This window comes from Vulpes lagopus, chromosome 1, assembly GCF_018345385.1.
Source record: "Vulpes lagopus strain Blue_001 chromosome 1, ASM1834538v1, whole genome shotgun sequence".
NCBI classification, from domain to species: domain Eukaryota; kingdom Metazoa; phylum Chordata; class Mammalia; order Carnivora; family Canidae; genus Vulpes; species Vulpes lagopus.
The window spans coordinates 37,272,492-37,299,107 of record NC_054824.1 but is presented as its reverse complement, the minus strand read 5'-3'; the positions used below and the strand labels follow the sequence as shown (position 1 = coordinate 37,299,107).

General features: G+C 37.0%; 1 protein-coding gene across 3 annotated transcripts in view; it reads right to left on the bottom strand.

Annotated features, from left to right (window-relative positions):
- Window positions 1-551: 551 nt before the first annotated feature.
- SLC17A5 (solute carrier family 17 member 5) overlaps window positions 552-26,616 on the bottom strand; it is a 36,558-nt gene continuing 10,493 nt past the window's right edge. For 2 of the 3 annotated variants that reach the window (XM_041771835.1, XM_041771849.1), the window contains 8 exons: window positions 23,943-24,030; window positions 21,732-21,818; window positions 20,384-20,502; window positions 17,263-17,421; window positions 14,219-14,351; window positions 12,322-12,469; window positions 5,754-5,844; window positions 552-1,958 (listed from right to left, as the gene is read on the bottom strand). In XM_041771835.1, the coding sequence (XP_041627769.1) occupies window positions 1,821-1,958; window positions 5,754-5,844; window positions 12,322-12,469; window positions 14,219-14,351; window positions 17,263-17,421; window positions 20,384-20,502; window positions 21,732-21,818; window positions 23,943-24,030 (963 nt within the window). In that variant the 3' untranslated portion in view covers window positions 552-1,820. The remainder of the gene's footprint in view (window positions 1,959-5,753; window positions 5,845-12,321; window positions 12,470-14,218; window positions 14,352-17,262; window positions 17,422-20,383; window positions 20,503-21,731; window positions 21,819-23,942; window positions 24,031-26,616) is intronic. The other variant, XM_041771841.1, reaches the window with a different exon arrangement.

Sequence of the window (26,616 nt, the reverse complement as noted above, 5' to 3'; positions counted from 1 at the left end):
ACTAGAGAAGACTTGAGTGTCTTTGGGACAGAAGGAAAAGAACAAGAGAGGTAGAAATTGAAGAAGCAAATAGCAGAGGAATTATGAAAGCAAGGAATTAGAGGAGGTCAGAGACGGTATCATCTGTGGTGTAGTCAAACGCTTCAGGGAGAAGAGTGGGCCCTTTGCAGAGCCAGGAAGGGTAGGCTGATGGCCAGAGATTCTTTTTTTTTTTTTTTTAACATTTTATTTATTTATTCATGAGAGACACACAGAGACAGGCAGAGACATAGAGAGAGGGAGAAACAGGCCTCCTGAGAGGAGCCCGCTGTGGGACGTGATCTCAGGACCCCAGGATTATGCTGAGCCGAAAGCAGATGCTTAACCACTGAGCCACCCAGGTGCCCCTGGCCAGAGATTCCTAATGCTCTATCACTTAGATGCCCTAAGTCTCCTTGGGCTGGGGGTGGCACAGGGGCACGTGGAGGTAGCCTGGTGACTCGAGGATGGCAGGGATGTAAAATAGCCACTCAGGACACTAGAGAATCCCATAGGGCTATCAGATCCAAAAATCCATCCAAAAATGTTTATTTTGATGATTTATAAAAGAAATATCACCTTAGCAACTTAAGGCTATTTACAAGTTTAAAAATAAATTTACAGAAATGTATCCACATCATATTACATTAATCAGTTTTACTTAAAATGTTACAGGTGGTGTTAAACAAACATAACAAAACATAAATTGAGTTCTAAATCACATAGATGCCCTCGAAGCATGCTCAAAAACCACTGGAAGATGGTTCAGGGAAAAACTGGAAAAGATGATGTCAAGAACCGGAAGTAAGGATGATTACACCACTGGTTGTAGGTGATGTGGCCAAATAAAAGCCACTTCAACTTTAAATTGCAACTAGAAGCTTCCATGTAGATAAATGGGAAAAAATGTGAGAATTGTAAAAAAATCTTTTTTTACTTACTCTGGTGAAGCTCATTGAACACAGGACTTGGAAATTTATATTCTGATCCACATGAAAGTAGTTTAACTCAAGGATGATATTATTTGTGGTTAACTGGGCATCACACTGTTGTCTTGCAGGTCACATGCCCATCAATATTCCAGCGTGCTGGCAAGGTTAAGGTGTGAGGATGCATCGAAGCCACGGCAGTGGATCTTGCTGCCTGGGCCTCCTCAGGGCTTATCGACACATTAACAGCCCCCAGAGGAAGAACGCCATCTGAAGACTTGGCGCTGACCCTGGTCTTGGATGCGGCTCTGGTAAATGCTGGGCACTGTCCCTGAAGTCAGGGAGGGAATGCTTGGCAGCTGCCTGGGCATGCTTCCCTTGGTGTGGCTGCCAGGCCAAATTATACAGTGGCTGGCAGCTCCGTGGAGAGGGTACAGTTTGAGACCTAAGTGTTACAGATTTCTGCCAACAAATAATTTTTATGAGGAAAGTGGTCAAAAACAGGTGTTTGTCAAGACCTGAGAATTATTATCTAGTTTAATTAAGCAAAGGTATAGAGGCGTTCACTTCAGCTCATTCCTTCAAGTATGGTCCTTAAAAATAAATAGAACTCCCATACTTTCTATTGCCTGATTTACAGCCAGATATGTGACCCTCAAGGGTAAGTTCCAGGATACATGTTATTATAATTAAAAACAGCTCATTTTACCAATCTGGCAACTTGTGACATTTCATGATTACAAGCCTTAAAAATTTCATACAATTTTTTTCTTATACATAGACTGCATATACATTTAAAATATCAAAGGCACTTTTAGGTTACATGATAAACAAAAAATACATTAATAGAGACAGGATTATTTATTGGTTCCTTCAGTTTCTGTGTCCATGTCGATCATCGAGAGCCCAGTTTTGCACTTCACCTTTGGCGAATAGTGAGAAGAAAATGGCACCAAACACATTTATAGCAGCAGCAATATAGAAAACTGTTTGCCATTCTCTAATAGTGTTCTATAGGAAGAAAGAAAAACATGCACATGAGAATAAGTTTTGTTTATAGTTCACTTTGTGGAAAAGGTGGGGTTGACAAGACTGTTACAACAGAAGCATTATACATAAAGGCCTCATGGTGAAAACAACCGAAATGTCTATCAACCGTGAAATCGTGGTGTATTTGTTCAATTGAATACTATATAGTAACTAAAATGAATGAGCTACAACAATATGGATGCATCTCACAAACAAAATGTTAAGCAGAAGAAGCCAGACAAAAAGAGTACGTATTGAATGACTGCATTATATAAAATTCCATTATATAAGAGCTCAAAACCACACAAAACTAATCCATAGTGTTAAAAGTTTCATTAAAACGTTCCTCTTGGCAGGGGTGCAAGGACAATGGGAGCAAGGAGTACCCAGAGGCTTTACAAGAGAGGTAACATTCTGTTTCTTGATTGGGTGTTGGTTACACAAGTGTATTGACATTGTGAAAACTCATCCAGCCATATACTTAGGATTTGTGTATCTTTACAATACTATTTATTTTTAAAAAAGATTATTTATTTATGTATTTAGAGAGAGAGAGAGAGAGAGGCAGAGACACAGGCAGAGGGAGAAGCAGGCTCCATGCCGGGAGCCCGACAATGGGACTCGATCCCAGGTCTCCATGATCACACCCCGGGCTGCAGGTGGCGCTAAACCACTGTGCCACAGGGGCTGCCCCTTTACAATACTATTTACTCAAAGTTTACTAAAAATAAAACACGTGTTTTTCAATCATGTGTTACTAGGAAAGTAATATGCTGTCCATCACCTTCCAAGTTCTTAGATGGGAGATAAAAGAGATAGATCAAGTAAGGATGAGTTAAGATGGACTTGAAATTTCCACTTTCAGTCCTGGCACACAGAACTCTTGAGTGGTCCACAAAACAGGACATGTATGGGATTTGCCAGTTAGGAGATCAACAGAACACAATTGTTCAGCATATAACACAGTGGTATAAAAACATCAGGCAGTTAGCTAATTTCTGGGTCACGTGACTAACAACCATTTTTTGGATTTTTTTTTTAAGATTTTATTTATTTATTGAGACACTCACACAGACACAGAGGCAGAGACACAGGCAGAGGGACAAGCAGGTTCCATGCTGGGAGCCCCACGCAAGACTCCATCTCGGGTCCCCAGGATCACGCCCGGACTGCAGGTGGCACTAAACCGCTGTGCCACCGGGGCTGCCCATTTTGCAATGTCAATTTAATTAGAATGCTACATTTGCAGCATTTAGAAAAGAAAAACAAGCAGGGGAATTGGTAATGAGGAAGAAAAAGGAAAGGCACTAGGAGGCTAGCATGAGGTCATTCACATAGGGAAAAAGGAAAATCATGGGGAAAGGAAGCACTCTGTTGTTATGTTATGCTTATCTGAGATGCATGTATTCTGGTGAAAAAAAATCTTAGAAATCCATCTTAAATTTTAGTAAGTATTTAGACATGCTAACAATGTTACTTACTTGTACTAGGCTCATTCCACAAAGTTTTTGAGGCAGTGAAGTAATTTTTAATTGTGAGCAGTTACAATTGTAAAGACAAATATGTGCTTTTCCTTTTCCTTTTTCTTTTTTTTAAAGATTTAATTAATTTTAGAGAGAGAATGTGTGTGCATGTGTGAGCAGCAGTAGGGGCAGAGGCAGAGGGAGAGTCACAAGCAGACCCCACACTGAGTGCAGAGCCAGATTCAGGGTTCTATCTCATTACCCTGGAGATCATGACTTGAGCCTAAATCAAGAGTCTGATGCTCAGCTGACTCAGCCACTCAGGTGCCCGTTTTTCATTTTAAAAAATAATATTCTTTTAATAATATTAAACAAATGCTATGATAGCAAATCCAAAATCCAGTTGAGTTCCCACTTGACAAACATTCAAGACTCTGAGGAATCCAGATATCCCTTGCAGAAATAATACAATTATCCATAATGAGTGAAATTAATACATGGTAGTACGTTGATTTAGGTTACTATGTGGCCACAACACTTCACAAAGATAGGGTTAAACATTTCTGAGGTGACCATGTTGAGACACAGAATTTTAGGGAAAACAAAAAACAACACACAACTTTCCCAACATCCCTTTCTAAATTTTTTTTTTTTTTTAATTTATTTATGATAGTCACAGAGAGAGAGAGAGAGAGGCAGAGACACAGGCTGAGGAAGAAGCAGGCTCCATGCACCGGGAGCCCGATGTGGGACTCGATCCCGGGTCTCCAGGATCGCGCCCTGGGCCAAAGGCAGGCGCCAAACCGTTGCGCCACCCAGGGATCCCCCCAACATCCCTTTCTATTAAGTGAGAGAAAACAGTAACAAGAAGACATGGGGTCGTTCAAGTAAGGAATTAGAAAAAGTGGGAGCAGGGGCGCCTCGGTGGCTGAGTCAGTTAAGCATCCGACTCTTGACTTCAGCTTAGGTCATGATCTCAGGGTACTGAGAGGATCCCTGCTCAGTGTGGAGTTTGCTTGTTTCCCTCTCCCCCTCCCCCTGTGTGCACAATCTCTCTTTTAAATAAATAAATCTCAAAAATAAAAAACGATGGGAACAGAGAGGAAATAGAACATTCACTGTGGTGAACACATATGCCTGAAATCAGTATATTTGGTAATAAGAAAGTTTGTAAGCGTATCCTGAAATCCTAAGGATTAGATGGTGTTAATTTGATCACAGAGACAAAAAGAAAATTAAGTCTCTTTTAGAGGTTTAAGTCAGCTTCTTGAAAAATATATTTCACCAGGCTTTAGATTTTTTTAAATAGTAGAAATTGGAGTTGGAGGTCATTTATTTTTATTTCCTACACATTGTGGGCAACTTTGACAGTACTGAGTCTCTGCTTACTGATGTGGCACCATGCCACCTTCCAGCTTGAGGCAGAACCAACCCTAGGCACATGGTATTTTGGAGGCTCAGTGCCCTTCCCACACCCTGCTCACTCCTCCAGGGATCCTTCCCCACAAATTGTGTGTTCCCTCCCCTGTGCCCACAGCACTCTGCAGACATTATTTTCTGCAGCATTCGTCATGCTGTACTTTATTTGATCACATGCAATCTCTAAATGATGAGTTTCTTGAGTGTAGAAGCTTGTTATTTTGCCTTTGGATCCTCAGTATCTGGCATATTAATAATCACTCATGATATGCCCTAGAATGTTTGACTATTTCAGGGCTCACTAACTCATAAAGCAGCCCATTCCATATAGTAGACAGCTTGAAACAGAAAAATTTCCCATTATGTTCTCATTATTTCTCTTCATGGAACTGCCAAGATAAGTCACCATCTTTCATGTAGTTGCCCTTCAATATGTGAAAACATCTACCATGTCTTTACAAGTCTTCTGCTCCTCTCAGTGTTGATCATTTCCCCTGTTCTGTACTCTTTGCTATATGATTTCCTGATACCTCACCTTTGTGGATCTAATTCTTGAATAGCTTTACATTGCCAGTTTGTCTTTGTTGAAATCAAATACATAAATTATTTCTCTTGTATAACAGCACCACTTTTAAGTACTTGTGTGGTGTCAGCTATGTCATGGAACTTCACTGAACTGAGTTCTATTGTTCTGTCTAAAAACCAAAGAGTGTTCTTTGAAAATATACCTTCCTGTCCATTATGGCATTTAGTTTTTTGTTGATATAAATAATTGCATAAGTATAAACATTCAGAATTTTACTCTTAATTAAAATATATTCAATTTTGACATAGATGTGCAAGTTCAAGTGAACTGCATAGACCTTTGCAATTCATAAGCAAATTATCTACTTACATCAGGGGTCAGACTTTTAGCAATGACAGGCCCAACCATTCCTGGAATAGTGGCAAATGTATTTGTGATGCCCAGGAGGATACCAGCATACCTGCAGAAACATTTTCATAGAGGTTTATGATTACATTTAAGTAGCTTCTTTCAACAGACAGCTATACTACTTCTAGAATACTCTGTATTTGTATGACATTTCATGTCTAAATGAAATGTCTTACTAAGATAGATTATATTTAGCTAGTGAAAAACTTCCATTTCAATAATTAGCATTCTATCATTATATAGGGGAACATAGCCTCTGAAATGAAAATCCTTTTTACAGTGATTTAGAAAGTGTTGAGATTGATTTTCATATATGACTGTATTAGATAGGAAGTTTGGTGTATCTTACAGTTTTTCAGTAAAAAAAAAAAAAAAAAAAGAATTTATTTCCTGATTAGAAAATCTTTTTCATTGTTGAAAACTAAAAAACAAACAAAAAAACTAAGAAGAAAATAAAATTACCAAAAAAAAAAAAAAAGAAAAAAAAAAGAAAAAAGAAAATAAAATTACCCATAGTCCTCCCATATAGAAATAATCAACATTAACACTTTGGTAAATATCCTATTTTTGTTTATATGTATATATTTCTAATATTATTATGCAAATGAGATAATACTGAACATAACCATTTCACAACTTATATGTTCTACTTATTATGTATGTGCTTATAGCTAACTCCTCACACACTTCCCAAAAGTAGATGAGTTTGGTATACATTGTGTGTGCATGTGTATGTGTGTGTGTAACCAAAAAATGCACAAAGGGTGCATTAGATTTAGCTTTGATATTTTTAGCAGGAAAATTTTAAGGTAGTGATGCAGTTAAAAATTGGTTAAGTAAATGGCACATATAATTTATTTTTCATAAAAATCATCTAGGTATATATAAAGTCCAATTGGAACTTTTTTGAGAGAGAGTGAGCGAGAGCAAGCAGTGGGGGGGTGGTGGGTGGGTAGGGTGGAGGGTGGAGTGGCAAGAGAGAGAGCTAGTCTTAAGCAGACTAGCATAGAGCCTACCTTGGGGTTTGACCTCATCATCCTTATGACCTCAGCCAGAATCAAGAGTTGGAGGCTTAACTGACTGAGCCACCCAGCTGTCCCAAGAACTTTTAATTTTCACGAAATTATCAGTATTATCATAAAATAAAATAAAATTCTGGTCCAAATTTAAAAAGCTTGATATTTATTAGTCCATACAGTCTTATTGTGGGGTATTACTATTTCTATTAGTATTTAGGATCCTCATTATCATGGTTGCAGATGACTAATCTGAAGTTTCTCTCCCTATTTTGGATATGGACAAGTGCCTAATGTGGACTGAACTATGTCCTCCCAAAATTCATATGTTGAAGCCCTAACCCTCACTGTGACTGCTTTTGGAAATACAGCTTTAAGGAGGTAATTAAGGTTAAATAAGTGTAGGGTCTTAACCCAGTAGGATTGGTGGCTTTATAAGGAGAGGGAAAGAGAGAAATGGCTCTATCTCTATATTTACCAAAGAAAGGCTATGTGAGGACACAGGGAGAAGGAGGCTGTCTGTAAAGAAGGAAAAGAACTCTCACCAGTACCTGACCATGCTGATACCCTGATCTCAGACTTTCAGCTTCCAGAACTGTGAGAAAATAAACTGTTTTCTTAAGCTACCCAGTCTATGGCATTTTGAGTGCAGCCTGAGTTTACTAATACAGTGCCTAAATAAAACATCCTGCTGAACCTAATTCAATGATCTATAAACATCACAAATTTTTATGTTCAAAACTCATTCATATTGGATATAATAACAAAAGAATATGGCACAGGTCTTTTTGCCTTATACCCTTTAGGGAGTTTATCTTAAATTAACCAAGCTTGGCAGAACCTTTTTTTTTTTTTTTTTTTTTTTAAACCATTAACACCTTGGCAGTAGGAGGAATCAACTGCAATGTTGCCAGGCCTTTTAAGTGACAGATATTAAGTGCAGATGAATGCTGTGAAATCCTAAATGTCAGCACCGAGAAATTCATTCAAGTATTTATATTACACTGGCCAGGAAGGGCCATGAGAGATGGATGACTGCTTGGGAAAAAAACATGTTGTACAGTCAGTCTACATGTTGTGCCAGTGGAGTACTAGAATGCTGTGGGATTAATAGTTAAAAATCTCTCCAATTCCCCTGTATTGGGGCAACACAATTATCCACAGAAACTCTCTAGTTTAATCTAGTGAAGAAAAGGCTTAGAAAATGCCATGAACACATCTATAATGTTAACCGGAATCCTGATTGTTTACTGAAAAACCTTATGTCAGCATGGCTCTAAGTATTTCATATATATCCCATTTTAATAGTAAAATCTACTCCATGAGGTAGGGATTGGTATCTCCATACTATAAATGAAGAAAGACTGTAAAATGTTACCCAATTTGTCTGATAATTCCAAATCAGTATTTAATATTACAAGGTTATAATCTATAATGCTTCCTTGTTAATAATATAGCTATCATTGAACTCAATCTGTAGGAAATACCAGTTTTCTTGAGTTTATTTTTTCCCCATAAGCTCCAGTGCTGAATGCTTAAAAGTCTGTGGTCCTCAAATGTTCTTGTTCTGACTATCAGGGCGTTACCCAGTGCACGGGCACTCAGTTGTTACCAAACAAAAAGCAACTGAACAACCACATGGTCATAAGATATGTAATCTCCCAGGTAAACAAAACACCGAGAACTAGAAACAGCTAGTATCCTTTAAACCAAGAAATTTTAGCTGGATAATAAAAACTGAAAGCTCATCTGAAAGGGTGAATCAAAATATAAGGGAGGGAAATAATTTTGACTTTGATGAAATTACCTTACATTTGCACAGCTATATACTTTTTTAAAAAATATTTATTTATTTATTTATTTATTTATTTATTTATTTATTTATTTATTTATTTATGATAGACAGAGAGAGAGGCAGAGACACAGGAGGAGGGAGAAGCAGGCTCCATGTCGGGAGCCTGACGTGGGACTCGATCCCGGGACTCCAGGATAGCGGCCTGGGCCAAAGGCAGGCGCCAAACCGTTGAGCCACCCAGGGATCCTCCACAGCTATATACTTTTAAAAGTTACTGTGAAAAGTTGTTCACATACATGCATATGGTGATTGCAATCACAAATCTGGTGCATACGTGTACTTACCATTCTCCCAACTTCTAAAACTATTTTTTGGTATCATTTATGTTATTAAACTGTTTAGTTTCATGCCATATCTAGATAAATGTCTTTTTTGACTCATGACTCACAAAATACCATGGCTAGAACAGAGCCTTTAAGATGTGAAGCTCAACCACTCAGCTGATGCTTGAAGCCCAGTTCCAGGATCCTACCTGTACATCATCCAAGTATATGCTTCAGGACATGACCTTATAACCCTCCAAGCCACCAGAAGCTTATATAGATGCTAATCAGGGGCCATGTTACTTTCATGTGTCTTCAACATTTGGTACAGTGCCTGGCAGTGTTTGTTAAATGACTAGATCCATTAATCAACAAGCTAGGACACTGAAATTTAGTAATTATACATCCACCTAATTATACATCCAATTCGTCTTTTTTATCTTATCTAAAAGGATTATCATAGGAGATCTAGTTGAAATCCTGATATGCCAAATATACAGTGTTCCCTCTATGAACAAGGCTAAAAATGTTGAGAAATTAGACCACTTTGCTATTTTGGCTGCTAGTGATCCAATGGTTGCTCCTTAGTAATCAGTATTTTCTTTTCTAAGAGCTCATCAATCATCCCTTTAATATTTTACTTGGATTAATTAATAACCCTGGTCATGGCACCTGGCTCAAAGTTGCCAGAAAAAAATACTTTATTGCATTATGTGCAAAGGCATTACATTATCAGCTAAGTATATACGCAAGTGTATGTGTTTTTTTTTTTTTTTTTTGTATGTGTGTTCTATTTAATCCTCACAACAATCTTATGAGGCAGGTACCATGTGTATTTGTTTTTTTTCCCTTCCCAGAAGCTTTTGCTAGATTCCAGGGCTTCTGAAGGATTGAAGGCATCTGATGAATCCTGAACTACATTTCAGCTCCATGAAACCTTCTTTCTGGCTAGCTGGCTAGTGAGCCAATTTTATGTTCCTTACAATTTTTACTTCTTGTATCTACTTAGGTTTTTAAAATTCTTTTTAAATTCTAAGAAGGATATTTATTTATTTATTTATTTATTTATTTATTTATTTATTTATCTATTTATCTATCTATTTATTTATTTCCTTCACAGAGAGAGAAAGCACACGAGTGAGCAAGCATGAGTAGGGAGACGGGGAGAAGGAGAAGCAGACTCCTCGCTTCTAAGCTCACTTGTGTGGCTGCTGACAGTGGTCTCAACTCCCTCCATGTGGGCCTTGCCACCAGGCTGCTAGGTGTCCTCCCTACATGGCATCTGAGTCATCTGAGACAGACAGCAAGGAAGCTGCTGTGATGCCTTTTATGACCTAGTCAGATATCATTACTTTTGCCATATTCATTAGAAACAAGTCAATTAAATCCAGCCCACACTCAAGGGAAGGGGGAAATAGGCTCCATCTTCCAAAGGGAGAAGAGTTGAAGAATTTGTGGATATATTATGAACCACTACAGTTCTCAAGTTCTCATCTTACCTCAAAACTTTTCTTTAACTGAACCCACTTTACTACCTTCCATTTCTTCTCATTTGAAAACCAATCCCTCCATATGGGCTCTGAATCTCATTCCTTTGTGACCTCTACCAATCAGTAATTGTCAGTTTTTTCTTTCAGCTTTTTTTTTTTTTTTAAAGATTTTATTTATTTATTCATGAGAGATACAGAGAGAGAGAGAGGCAGAGACACAGGCAGAGGGAGAAGCAGGCTTCGTGCAGGGAACCTGATGTGGGACTTGATCCCGGGACTCCAGGATCATGCCCTGGGCCGAAGGCAGGCACCAAACTGCTGAGCCACCCAGGGATCCCCTTTTCTTTCAGCTTATAACCTTCCCTTGTTTATTGGACTTTTCTCAGTATATTAACAACCTGGGTCTCTTTTGCCTTAAAAAAAAAACCCCAAACCATCTTCCATCACTATGTGTCCATCTTTACCTTTTTCTTCTTCTCTCTTCATAGTCTATAGTTTGGAAATCGATGTTTATTGGCAGTGGTTCTCAAATTTTAATATCTGTGAAAACAACTTGAAGGAGCAACAAAATACAGATTCCTTCCCCAGCCGTGTGACCAGTTGTTCTGCTTTATTTTTAACAAGTGCTCCTGATGATTTTGATGTGGATGGGCTAAGGATCACACTTTTGGAATCCCTGCTTTATGTCACCAATCTTCACTTCCTTATCTTTCCATTCACTCTTTAAGTCACTGCAGCCTAGCATCCTTCTTGTTCTACGGAAGCATTTTTACCAAGATGTTTAATGAACTTTTCCATCGGGAGAGGAACATTTTCATTCTTGCTTTACATGACTTCTCTGTGGCATCTGACATTGTTATTCAAGCTCTCCCTTTGGGGATCCCAATCTCTACTTATTTTCCTTTTTGTGTTGCTTCTTTTCAATTATACTTGCATCACATTCTTCTCTTGATGAATTCCCATTTCATCATTGTTTTCTGAGTAATTTTATCCAATTCCATGGCCAATTCTACTACTCATATATTGATGATTCCTAAATTTTTTTTTTTTAAATTTTTTTATTTATTTATGATAGTCACACAGAGAGAGAGAGAGAGAGGCAGAGACACAGGCAGAGGGAGAAGCAGGCTCCATGCACTGGGAGCCTGACGTGGGATTCGATCCTGGGTCTCCAGGATCGCGCCCTGGGCCAAAGGCAGGCGCCAAACCGCTGCGCCACCCAGGGATCCCATGATTCCTAAATTTTTATCTCTTTTCCAGAACCTATTTTTGAATTGAAGATTGGATAATCTTCACTTCCTTGATATCAGATTCTTCAGTTTTCCTTCTATTTCTCTTGTTGCACCTTTTTAGTTTCCTGTTTTGGTTATTCCCCTCGTTCTGGGTGCTAAGTGTTTGCCAAGATCCAGTTCTGGGATTGCTTGTCACTCTCTCTCAAGGCAATCCTTATCTTTAAATACTTCAAAATGTGGATTTTTAAAAAAAGATTTTATTTATTTGAGAGAGAGAAAGAGAGAGAGAGAGAATGAGTGGGGGTTGGGGGCAGAGGGAGAAGCAGACTCCCCATGGAGCAGCGACCTGGACACAGGGCTTGATTCCAGGACCCTGTGATCATGATCTGAGCCAAAAGCAGACGCTTAAATAACTGAGCCATCCAAGTGTCCTCAAAATGTGTATTATTATTATTCCCTAATTTTCATTTACAATCAGAATGCTCTTCTGAGTTCCAGATCCATAAATCAAACTGCCTATAACTACTATTTTCTAGATGTATTCACAAATATCTAAAATTTAACGTGTCTTAAAAATGGTTAAAGTGGCATATTTCATGTTACATATATTTTGTCACAATTTAAAGCAATGCATTTAAAGTCAATCATAGCCAATCTTTATATTAGTACTCACGAAGGAGCAATATCCAGATGGTTGATGCTAAATCCAGAAGAGCAAAAGCCTCCCAGTGTTGTGGATATGGTTAAGAACACAACAGCCAATGAATAGTCACAACCTATAAATCCAGCGGCTACCAGGAATACCGCAGGTCCAATCATTCCTGGAGTTAAAAAGTTATGAACAGAAAAAGAAGCCCCAGTATTACTATTTGGTTGGGCTACCTTAATAAAGTATAAATCTGAGATTTGATATTACTGCCACCTACTGTAGAAACACTGTACTGCATAGAAGACTCATTTTCATGACAAAACAAAAACTGCTGGAAAACACATAATGCAACTAATCTAAAAGTAGAAGGAAAATATCATTATGCAATATTATTAAAAATTCTTGTGACAAAGACTCAGCCAAAGTTCTACAAAGAGCAAGAAGAGAATGACTGAAAAATACAGTTCCAGAGAGAATTAATAGTTGATACAGAATGAGATTTAAAATTCATATAACCAGGATGCCTGGACGGCTCAGTGTTTGAGCTCTGCTTTTGGCTCAGGGTGTGATCCTGGGGTTCAGGGATTGAGTCCCACATCGAGCTCCCTGCATGGAGCCTGCTTTTCCCTCTATGTCTCTGCTTCTCTCTGTGTGTGTCTCTCATGAATAAATAAAATCTTTAAAAAAATAAAGTAAAATTCATATAACCAAAGAAGATTAAATAAACTCTATTGAATAAAATTAGAAAACAATTCATCTCAGTTTTAGCAACTGATAGCAATATACATATTTTATTACAGGCAGTGAAGCACAAAATGCAAGTAACAGGAAGGGACTTCATGAGTGGGTTGCCATTTTTTCTCTGTTCTACAGCAGTGCTATCCAATAACTCTCTCTGATGGTGGAAAAGTTGTACTTGTATATACTACAGCTGAAGAACTTATTTTTAAGTTTCAATTAAGTGCAAAAAGCCATACATGGATAGTGGCTACCATATTGGACGGAGCAGGTGAACAGGAAGCCAAAAAAGAGAAGACTGGATCGAATCTAAAGGGATCGGTTTCATTTGCAGGTGTGGAAAATTTCTTGAGAGTTGAGGTAAGCAAGCAATAGAACAGGACAGCATTGGCCAGCAGCAGCTGCACAGCAGGTGTTTGTAGGATCATCCTGAATAGGGTCCTGTTACAATGTAATTTCCTAAGTATAGCCATCAGTAACTTCTAGGGTCTATACTTACTTAAGATCTTTAAAGAAAAAAAATAATTGTCCTAGATAGTTTTAAAATTTACCTTTATGAAAGCAGTCTGAAACATGATTATTTAATGTTCCTTTGAGTTCTTTGATTTATAGCTCCTCATTTAGTGTAATGATGTCAGTAACTGTTTTTGAAGTTGAAAATGTACCCACTTAGAAAAGGGATGCAGGCTTAAATATATTATTATTATTAATTAAAGATTTTATTTATTTGGCTGAGAGAGAGAGCACAAGCAGGGCGAGCAGAGAGGGAGAGGGAGAAACAGCAGATGCAGGGGTCTATCCCAGGACCCTAGGATCATGACCTGAGCCAAAGGCAAATGTTTAACCGACTGAGCCCCCCAGGCACCCCTTAAATATATTATTTTCACTGCAAACTTAGAGTGGAAAATAGTGATTTATAAAATTCTGGAAATGATATTTAGCAAAGCAAGCCATATTTTTATAGTTATAAGACTATGGTGGTGATAATAGGACATTATTAATATTAACCCTCAAATGCATGGTTCATAACAAATCATCTTGTACAGAAATGCACTACATGCATTAAAATATAGTGTTTTAATATGTGAACAAAATAAATGACTAATATCATTTTTGTTTTGCCTAGCACTATATACACAGTAAATATTTTAAACCAAAACAAACCCCGGTTCACTTCACTTACCTATTAGGCTAAAAACTCTTCGGACACATATTGTTGAAAAATTCCATTTTGCCCTTAAATTGTCAGCAGCTTGACCAGACAGGATCATACATAACCAACAGCCAAAGTAAGGCAGTGCAGATAGAAGCCCATTCTGGGAGGAATAAGTAGAGAATTAATTATGGGGGAGAGAAAGAACCAAAACAACATCTATTTCCTCCCATCCACCACCACTCAAAAAGGAAATTCATAGCAATATACTGTTGCTATTTACACAGTACAGTCTACTCAAGGTAATATTACATGTTATTTTGGGACTTGGGGTGCAGGTTCAGTAAAAGAAGACAAATCTATTAGCTATAGATTCTCCCTATGGAACAGTTTTTGGTCAATTTTTGCTTATTTATATTTACATTTACACAACACATATTGTATATTACATATGTTATATACTTATATCTTAAGTTATTATATATAAAATTATAATATGTAAAATTACTATAAATATTTCTATTCATACATAAATCATATTTTAAACTTTATATTATTTATATTTTAAATGATACAATTTGTTTCATATAAATATAGATATTTATATAAATATAAAGATAGAAAATATTAAAATATATTTATAAATTATTATGTAAAATAGTGATATATATAAAATTTTATACAAATATTTTTATTATAAAATAATATATAGATACAGAAAACCACATAAGTCAAATGTATAGTTTAATGGATTATTCTAAAGCACACCATCTAGGTCAGTTGTCCAGTGCACTACCACATTGCTTTGAGCAGAGGACAAAGGTAAATGAGGTGATAGACCTCTATTTTTCCCTCTTTTTTTCCTTTAAGTTGCCACCTAAAAAAATAAAAGCAGCAGGAGATACGAAACAGAATTTATCATGGAAATGTGCTATTTGCTTTGTACAAATTGATTTGACATTCGGCTTTTTAGGAAATCACAAATTCTGTAAAATGAAGAAAACATAGCAGGGAAAGAAAAGAAATTTCTTTCCTCTATTCATTTTTCCCCAGCATAAACCTGGGGTGCCAAAATTAAATGGCCTAATTCTGATAAGAACAAATGTTTTTATAGTTTGAGAAAAATGGAGACACCTTTTAGTATTTACAATTAATGTAGCGTTTTACAAAAAAGGTAGAAAGATATTTTATCAGTGATATTTAAATCTGGTAATAATTCCAATTAAGCATCATGAATGGTACAAACCAAAAAAATCTATTGCTATTTTAAATTTAAGCATACTTAAGAAAAGGTTTGGTTTTTTTCATCATAGTTTGTGGTCCTCTATATTCAGATGCTATATGCTTCCAGTTCTACTTCTGTAGCTAAGATTTTTGTTTCTTTCTTGTAGTAAACTGAGTAATTTCCTCTTTAAATTTTATTCTATTTAGATTTCTCCAGAGCAGGATCATTTCTATCATTATTTGTGGCAGAACCCTACACACAAATAAACCCAAGCAAATAGAGGAGTGAATTTTCTGATCTTCATCTTGTTCTCTGTTGCGATAAGACTGATAATTCATCAGAGTTACTGAATTTCTTCACTTAAAGTTCAAATGTTAAAAACTCTCCTAACAACCTAAAACTACCTTCTGCAAACTACTATAAATCTTCAAAATTCACATAACCGTGGGCATCTTCCACAGTTGTTAAGTTTTCTGTTCAAGGATATGATTTCTTGTACTCATTTATTTTAAAATTTGATTCTAAAATATTAATATCCAAAAAAAATATTAATATCCAAAATAGGGTAATAGATTTTGCCCCAACTCTCACTGAGCTATAAGAAACAGCTATAAGAATTGGGAAAAATTAGGAAAAAAGAAAAGTGAGGATAATTAATGAAGTTAAAACTCTATGAAAAAAGCAAGGTTATAACAAAGGATCAAGAGCTTTAAAATTTTAAATTAATGGGGGACACCTGGGTGGTTCAGCAGTTGAGTGTCTGCCTTTGGCTCAAGGCATGATTCCGGAGTCCCGGGATCGAGTCCTGGGATCGAGTCCCGCATCAGGCTTCCTGCATGGAGCCTGCTTCTCCCTCTGCCTATGTCTCTGTGTCTCTCATGAATAAATAAAATCTTTAAAAAAATGTAAAAAATTTTAAATTAATGAGATCATATGCCAAGCAAGCTTTATTTGGGACAAAAGTCAAAAAGGAATTCATTTTCAAAAGAGGCTTCTATACAACTAGAGAATTACTTTTACATTTCATTCACATTTATTGGAATTTTCAAAGAAAACATCTTTTTGTATAAAAATGCAAGATAAACGATTCTGGTTCTAATTTGCAAAATTTTCTCTCATTTAGTGGATTTTCATTCCTGTGTGTGTGTATGTGTGTGTGTGTGTATTTTCATTCTTGATAGTGTCCTTTGAGGCACAAAAGTTTTTAATTTTGATAAGATCTAATTTATGTATTTTTTCTTTAGTGACTTATGTGTTTTATAATTTTAGCTTTACATTTAGGTCTTTGATCTTTTATTTTGAAGGCAAAAACGCCACTAATTTTCCTTACAAACTGCCTCTTTCACCTCAGACTTTTCCTCAATCTCTTTAAAGACAAAAACCATCAGCACAGAGATTGTGATAGAAACTGACTCAATTCTGTGGGTTCAAAAGAATTGGCAGTTTTAGGAAGGCCTTTCTCATGCAGCTCTGCAATGGTAGCTCTGCCAGTGTCTAAATAATGCTGCAGAGCATGTCCTCTGCACAGCCCCCTCTCAGCTGCCAGCAGAGTCCTGTGACCAGCCCTTTGAGAAGTGAATATCATCATCTGCCATCCTGGCATGTTACTGGGGACTACTAAGACCTTTATGGTTAAGGGGGATGCCAGCCAAAAGATACCTTGAATCAAGGATACACTGAAAAAAAAAGGAGGAAAAACTGAGGCAAAAAGAGCAGTCTCTAGAATTTGGTAAATGAATGGAAAATGGAAGATCCAAAATAAATTAATTTTAACAGATAAAAACAGATTTTGTGTGTAGTTTAAAAACGTACTCTTCATATAAAAAGGAGATGATCATTTTTTTCTTACCTCTTGAACATTGAACCTTAGGATCTCCTTCATGTAAGTAGGCAATAACGTCAATAAAGTGTAAAAAGTCCAGTTGTAAGAAAAATGTGCTACTACAATAGCCCAAAGCGGCAGTGATTTTAGCATGGGTATCCATGGCACTGACTTCTGTGATGAAAGCTGAAAAAGAAAACAGGCACAATTAGCATATGTTGTGTTTATACCTAAACCTGCTCAGCAGAAACTCCATCCAGCGGGGAGCCTGGGTGGATCAGTGGGTTAAGTGTCTTGCTTTTGGCTCAGGTCATGATCCTGGAATCCCAGGATGAAGGCCTGCATTGGGCTCCCCACTGAGGGGGGTGCAGTTTGTTGCCCTCTGTCCCTCCCCATCTTGTGCTCTCTCTCTTTCACCCTTTCTCAAATAAATACATGAAATCTTTAGGTAAAATAAAATTTGGGATGCCTGGGTGGCTCAGAGGTTGGATGCCTGCCTTTGGCTCAGGTCATGATCCTGGGGTCCTATAATGGAGTCCTCCAATGGGCTCCCGACAGGGAGCCTACTTCTCCCTCTGCCTATATGTCTCTGTCTCTCTCTGTGTGTCTCTGATGAATAAGTAGATAAAATCTTTTAAAAAAAGAACATTTAAATAAAAGAAAATCTAGAACACATTATCAGCCTTGATTAGTAAATTCCAGAGATTTTTTTTTCTTTTTTTTAATTTATGATAGTCACACAGAGAGAGAGAGAGAGGCAAAGACAGGCAGAGGGAGAAGCAGGCTCCATGCACCGGGAGCCCGACGTGGGATTCGATCCTGGGTCTCCAGGATCGCGCCCTGGGTCAAAGGCAGGCGCAAAACCGCTGCGCCACCCAGGGATCCCCTGGAGATTTTTTTTTTTTTGTAAAGATTTATTTATTTACTTAAGAGAGAGAGAGAGAGAGAAAGAACACAAGCAACGGAAGAAGGAGAGAAAGAGAAGAGAATAAGAGAAGAAGACTCCCAGCTGAGCACAGAGCCCAGTGCAGGACTGGATCTCATGACCCTGAGATCATGATCTGGGCTGAAATCAAAGCTGGATACTTAACCAACTGAGTCACCCAGTGCCCCCATAAATTCCAGAGTTTTAAACCAACTCTTTCAAAATCTTAAACAGCAATACAAGAGTCCATGATTTGGGTTAAAAGAAAAAATAGAAATGTAATCTTACAGCTATAATGCCAACCCTAAACATTACTTATGAATGTCAGAATTCACCTGCACTATTAAATTCTCCATCTATAAAATAGAGAATAGTTTTATAATCAAATTCAGAGGTTGACATAAGGGCAAAGGAATTAGACTGGAAGTCCTTTTATTTATTTATTTATTTATTTATTTATTTATTTATTTATTTTTATTTATTTATTCATGATAGTCACACAGAGAGAGAGAGAGAGGCAGAGACACAGGCAGAGGGAGAAGCAGGCTCCATGCACCGGGAGCCCGACGTGGGATTCGATCCCGGGTCTCCAGGATCGCGCCCCGGGCCGAAGGCAGGCGCCAAACCGCAGCGCCACCCAGGGATCCCTGGAAGTCCTTTTAGAGATCATATTTCACTATCCAATCTTTCCTCAATTACAATGACTTATAAGAAGTGTGCAACAGAAGGTTTGTTTATGCAGCATCTGGAGAAATGGTCTTCAAAGTAGGGTGTAAGCAACCCAGGGAGATGTGAGATGATCCACTGCTGTGTAAAAAAACATAGAACTTCTATCTATATTCACTTTTATTCTAAAAAAAGAAACTAAACTCCATTCATATTTAATAAGTAGGTTGGCCCTGGAGTATGTCAGACAGCCACATATTGTACCATCTCCCCAATATGAAGGGGTTAATGGCATCCTCACTTGTTGTTTTACCCTCAATACTACAAAGTATTACAGTTTATGTCCACCTTTTTAAGGGGATTTATGGATTTTATTAGTCATTTTTAATGAAAACATCTTCAAAATTGACCGTGTCTTCAAAAGATTCTTTTTAAAAAAATTTTTTTAAAAAAAATTTATTTATGATAGTCATACAGAGAGAGACAGAGAGACAGAGACATAGGCAGAGGGAAAAGCAGGCTCTATGCATTAGGAGCCTGACGTGGGATTCTATCCTGGGTCTCCAGGATCATGCCCTGGGCCAAAGGCAGGCCCTAAACCGCTGCGCCACCCAGGGATCCCTTCAAAAGATTCTTATAGAGATAGTTACAGAAGAGAATTCTAATAATTAGAATTAGCAGGTATAGAAGGATACTAAGACAATGGCAGAACAGACACATTTCCTCATATGAGTCCTTTGTCAGTTACTTCACCAGGCAAATTAAGAGTAGGCTCAGCAAATACAACAGATTCAACACTGCTCCTATTAAACATTATTATTACTAATTTTTACATGATAAAAAAGTTTTTCCTATTAAAATGTCAAATTCATGTACATACTGTCTATTTCATTTTATTTTTTTTCTATTTCATTTTATTGTGCTTGATTAAGTGATAAAAATCTAGCTTTAACAACATATAACTTTTTTTTCTAAGGATCTACTCTAGAGGATGAAATAGGTAGGTGTATATCATATATATCATAACAAATGTGCTGTCTTTCTTATTAAATCACACATTTAAAATATAGATAAGGGGGTGAGGGAAGGGAAAAAAAGAAAAAAGTAAATAAATAGATAAAATTCAGATAAAAACACTGGTTTTCTAACAACTAACATTTTATTTTCTATTAATTAAGAAGACAAACTTCAGACTCACTGATAATCATTATTCTAGAAGGTTTCAAGCAACTTATAGGGGCATCTAACTGGCTCAGTTGGTAGAACACGCAACTTTTGATCTCAGGGTTGTGAGCTTTAGCCCCACAGTGGGTGTAGAGATTACTTAAAAAAAATAAAAAAGCAACTTATACAAAAGTAACTTTTTTCATGAATTTAATCTTGAAAGAATTGGAATTTCTCAGATTAAACAAATCAATACTTCATTTATTTCATTTGCTTGCTCTCTGCTTTGCCCAGAGCATACAAAATAGAGATATCTGTTTAAAAAACTGGTATTTCAATTCTGTAGGAAAAAAAAATTCTGAAATTGCTTTAAAAATGTGCCAAAGTCCATACCTGATTTTTTAATGATGAAAGAATATATTCTTTTTCCTGGCGGGAGATTGTCTTGTGAGTCTCTGGAGTTTCACTAACTAAAAAGATCCATAAAATAAACCAAATGATGCCAACTATACCTTAAAATAGAAAAATAAATTAAATAAAATTAGAATGCACCAACAACAATTTTTACATGTCTTGAAAAAATTATGTAATTATAAACTCATTGTAAAATTGGTTTCAGCTTAGTGTTGATTTCAAGTTCCACTCATACTTTCCTTTTTTTTTTTTTTTTTTTTTAAAATTTTATTTATTTATGATAGGCACACAGTGAGAGAGAGAGAAGCAGAGACACAGGCAGAGGGAGAAGCAGGCTCCATGCACCGGGAGCCCGACGTGGGATTCGATCCCGGGTCTCCAGGATTGCGCCCCGGGCCAAAGGCAGGCGCCAAACCGCTGCGCCACCCAGGGATCCCTCCACTCATACTTTCCTAATAGGATACTTGCTATCTGTATTATTTCCTGTAAGTTTTGAATAGAACAACTTTAACTACATGACTCTTTCTATCAGAGTCTACCAGACAAATATTTAAAAAAATAAATCCCCACAATCTATTATTTCCACAGATATCTGTTTTTGGTTTATTTTTAGAAAAAAATTTTATTTATTTATTCATTAGAGACAAAGAAAGAGAGAGAGAAAGGCAGAGACATAGGCAGAGGGAGAAGCAGGCTCCATGCAATGCAGGGAACCTGATGCGGGACTTGATCCTGGAACTCGATCCTGGGACTCGATCCTGGTACTCCAGAATCAATCACTCTCTGGACCGAAGGCAGGCACTAAACTGCTGAGCCACCCAGGGATTCCCATTATTTTTTGTTTAGATTACAGATGTATTTCTGGATGAAATGTCTACGTGGCAATCTAATTTATTAGAAACATGTATCATCCTGCTTATGAGATTGAGAAATGGAAGACCCTGGGACTGGATAAAAAGAGAAAAAGATTAAAGCTACCAAGTGAGGGCACCCTACTTTTCTTGAGAAAAAAATCTTTTCAAAATAAAAATTTTTATAATAACCAACCCTGTAATTTTTGATAGTGAGTATAGCATTAAAGTCTTGGATTCAACAGCAGTTTCTATTAAGAAGTATTCCAAAATTAATATCACATCATAACTCAACTAGATCATTTTAGCCAAAAAAAGTTAAAAAACGGATTATAAGTAAGTATTTTGGAACTTTGTGGTTTAGGGGTTGGTAACTTCAGTTAGTTGGAATATATATTTTTAACCAATTATTAGATTACTATTACATTTTGGATTTGTTACATTATGATTTAAGTTAAATTTTTGAGTAAACTTACCAAAAAGGTAGAAGACGTAAGTCCAGTTCATATAGAAACAAATTATTCCAGAAAGGGGAAGAGAAATTACTGTTCCAAGCTGTGCTCCTAGAACAACAACAAAGACTTTGTAAGTTTTGTAGTCAGATAAAGTAGGAGGGGACAGGTCTACTGCTTACAGAAGATGGGTAACAGATTCTCTCAAGGAATAATTTACTAGAAAACCCACAATATGTGAAACATACACATTAATTTGTAATTACATTAGTTACAACTATGTAGCTATTGATGAATTAGAACACATCATCAATATAGGACTTATTGTAACATGAGCTAGTAAATGCCATATTGTTAGTAAATGTGTTAGAAATGCAGGTGCTTGGGGAAAGGCTCTAAGATAGTCTCTAAGGCTGATAAACATAACGTATTGCAGTACACTTGATGAAAAAAGAATGAACCTTTTAGTAAGCTAATTTGCCCAAAATATATTACAAGCAATTGTTTCAGATCAATAAATAATGAAATTCATTTTAATCACCAAATAGAAGACAATTTAGTAGGTATAGTGGCAGTTAAAATAATCAGATATTGTTTCTAGTGTCAGGTTTTAGAGGAGATAAAAATAAACAAAAATTATTACATGTAGTGTTAAGTGTCACAGAGCAATGTGGAAGTTCAAATACAGGACAGATTATCTCTGACTTCCAGAGGTTAGGAAAAGATATATGAAGCAGCAGTAGACTTTGAATGATGAGTAAGATTTTTGTACCACAGAAACAAGGTAAGAAAGAAGATATAGAGGCAGATGTAATAGGATGAGCAAAGGAATGGAAGTAGGGAAGCAGAGTGGGCTTGGGAACTTCCCTTAGGGTGAAGGAAAGGAACAGAAGACGAAGGCTGGAAAATAGGTTGGATAGTTATTGAACATCTACTCCACTGCAGGCACTATGTGCCAGGGACTAGCCTAGCTGAAATGAAGTGGCAAAGACTGTAAAGAATCTTGACCCTCCAGTTTGAGCTCAGACTTTACTCCAAAGATAAATAGGAATCATAGGTAGTACTTGCTCATGAACTTATCATCAGATTTCTTATGTTAATCTCTACATGGCTTAAGAATCATCTTCTTAAAATATAAATTGGGTGATGTCTCTCTCTTTATTAAACATGTCTGATGTCTCCCCATTGTATTGTGGAGGAAAAAAAAACATATAACAACTACATTTCTTCCTGTGGCCCATAAGGGCTGATATAATCGGTCTCTTGTCTATTTCTCATCTTATGCCATTAACCCCTTTATTCATTAAGTTCTAGCCACCCACAGTGGTTTTTCATTTCTTTGAACTCTTATGTTATTTCCTGCCTGAGAGCCCTTGTACATGCTGTTCTGGTTGGCTGGAATGCTCCTCCTTCTGTTCTTTGCATGACTGGTTCATTCTCATCCTGCAGATTTTAGCTTACAGATCACCACAGAGAGGTCTTTCTCAACCACTGTATTTAAAAGCAGTCAGGTCCAAAAGTTTTCATTTGGTGCGTGAGCTGGTAAAATTATAATTCACATATAAAAGCTCATGCTACCTCACCTTTAGTTTAAAATGATGGCAAATAAATGCAGAGAAAAAAGATGTATGAAGACAGGGGCTGAGAGTCATGATACACTTATTAGACAATCAGATTAGAAATCACAACTTAAGGACAAAAGTGTTCAACTTTCCAGCTGTTGGACCTTAAAAAAAAAGCCATGGCATTCTCTATATAAACATCTGAATGAGGGGGATCCCTGGGTGGCGCAGTGGTTTGGCGCCTGCCTTTGGCCCAGGGCACAATCCTGGAGACCCGGGATCGAATCCCCCATTGGGCTCCCGGTGCATGGAGCCTGCTTCTCCCTCTGCCTGTGTCTCTGCCTCTCTCTATCTCTCTGTGACTATCATAAATAAATAAATAAAAATTAAAAAATAAAAAAAAAAGGAAAAAAAATAAACATCTGAATGAGCAACATGTTTTGAAATAAATGGTGGCAGATGGAGAAAATGACATTTGTCAAATAAGCCATATTGTTGTGTTGTTGAGCCAAAGAGAAAAAATAATAAAATTTACCTCTAAAATTTTATTTTTACCCAAAGGTGGCATCTGACATCATTTTGGTATGCAGGAGTTTTTTTTTTTTTTTTAAATCCAAGGCTGATAAACACATAACAAATTCTAGCAATATTTTTATAAGAATAGTTACCTCACCTGCATATGAAATGCTAAGAAGCTTGCTCCTTTCAAGAGGGGGAGCCCATGAAGACCACATGGCATGCATAGCTGGAAATGTAACACCCTGAAGAGGGGAAAAAAATATTTTGGCTGAAATACAAGGTGGTTTGGTTAATGTTTTAAATCAGTAAGAGAAATTTCTGGATTCGAACTAACCTAGAATTGGGTTCTGTGAAGTGAAATTTTTTCACAGTGTTGAGTTTTGAAAGTACCTAATAGTGAAGTACTTCCAAAATCTGAACAAAGATTTATGGATTCTGTCAACTGGTTTGAGGATTATAAGACAAGGGTTACAATAAATCTAAAAGAATAAACTGCATGATGACATAAAGGAATCCCTCTCAAGATCAATTTTACTCATTGACTTTATTAATGGCCTGAATAAAATGGGAATATTACTACCAACATAAAACTTTTAAAAATGGTGAGCTAATACTTTGGGATACTAGAAGAAAATTCAAAGAACACTGACCTTAATTAATAAAAAAAATTGTCCTACAGAAAACCCTGATGAATTTAATTAGAGTGTTTATAGTCTTTTTTTTTCTTTCTTGGTGATAACTAGCCTAGTAAATGCCAGTTACTGATATGAAGAGGCAATGGAACAGAGGAGGGAGGAGGGTCACAGAGACTTGGGAGAGGAGGAGATGCTGGGGGAGAGTGGGAGGGAATACATTTTGGTAGATTCTAAGCAGTGGATTCACAGCTGTCTTTGGCCACTCACTAACTGTAGCCTCACAAAGATTAGTTAACCTCCTTGAACTTCAGTTTATCTATATAAATCAAAGATAATACTCCCTGTCTTGCATGACTGTTATAAAGCTAAAGGGTAGCTAGTGCTATTATTAATGGAGACAAGAATAAATGCTTTAACACTTTGTACTTTCTGCTGATTTTCTGAAAGAAAGAAAGAAAGACAGACAGACAGACAAATACCAAAGGAGGGCAAAAATGATTTAGACAGGGGAGTCTGGGTAGCTCAGTTGGTTAAGCGGCTGACTCTTGATTTTGGCTCAGGTCTTGATCTCAGGGTCATGAGATGAAGCCCTGCATGGGGCACCATGCTCAGTGTGGAGTCTGCTGGAGATTCTCTCTCTCTTTCTCTCTCTCCCTCTCTCTCTCTGCTCCTCCTGCTCATGCTCTCTTTCTCTCAAATAAAAAAAATAAAATCTTAAAAAATTATTTAGAATTTGTATCATGGGGCATCTGCAGGATGAGTCATTACAGAGTAAAGATTAAGGTGTCAGGAAACATCCACAGAGGTTATGCTGTGGAAAATTTTGTTATAAAACGCTAAGGACAATATAGGTATATTTATACCTATGGTAAATCAGATGCTGGAGATGAAAGATGCTGACCTAAGCTTATGGATGAGGCAATACACATGTGATACATACTGGAGGAGCAGAGAAAGACAAAAGAAGAATAAACACAACTTAACTTTTTTATTATTATTATTTATTTATGATAGTCATACAGAGAGAGAGAGAGAGAGAGGCAGAGACATAGGCAGAGGGAGAAATAGGCTCCATGCACCGGGAGCCCGATGTGGGATTCGATCCCGGGTCTCCAGGATTGCGCCCTGGGCCAAGGGCAGGCGCCAAACCGCTGCGCCACCCAGGGATCCCAACACAACTTAACTTTATTCAGAAGTAACACAGTCCTGAGAAGCAGTCGTAATATAATCAATACACTATGATGCTAAATTAGTGGCACGACAGACAAGAAGCTAAGATATGGAAATACATTCAGCAAGGAGATTCAATATCTGGGTCAGAGAAAATATCCTATAATTATGTATATTTTACTTATGTAAGTAGAAGAACCTGGAAATAAGGGGGTGATTTAGTACAACTTTATTTGATAAGGACAAAATAAGAATGCCCAGATGAGTGATCAAAGCTTTAATTTAAAAAGTACTTTGCAAAACAAACAAACAAACAAACAAACAAAAAACAAAAAAAACAAAAAACAAAAAGTACTTTGCAATTTCCAAAGTATTCTAGTCATCATCATCAATTTGAGCTATGATTGAGGATGGGGCAGGTATTTTAGTCCCAAATTTAAAAAATGATGGAACTGAGGTCTACAGATTAAGACTTAACTAAGGTTTCACCATTAGATACAGTGGAGTTATTATTCAAACTCTGGTCTTATAACTCCAGCTAGTGTTTTTCCAACACAGCACGATACATTGCTATGTAACATAACATAAGCTTTATGCTATACACCAAACCCAGAGGTCACTATTTCGCTTGGGTTAAAGAAATGTTAAGAGAAAAATAAACCTATGCCTCAGTTTCACAGGTAGAAACTCAAAGTTAGAAACAAAAAGAGATCATTATTTAAAGAAAGAAGTACAGGGGCTCCTGGGTGCCTCAATCAGTTAAATGTCCGACTCTTGATTTCTGCTCAGGTCGTGATCTCAGGATCATGAGATCAAGCCTCACGTTGGGCTTTGTGCTGGGCATGGAGCATACTTAATGATACTCTCTCTCCCTTTCCCTCTATCCCTCCTCCTTGCCTCCCTTTCTTTTCCTCTGTAAGATACATATATACATACATATAGAAGTACGTATTATGAAATGCAAAAAAGAAGTGGAAAGGAAAAGAAAGATAAGGCATTAAAATTTTCAAAAATGGTAAAAAT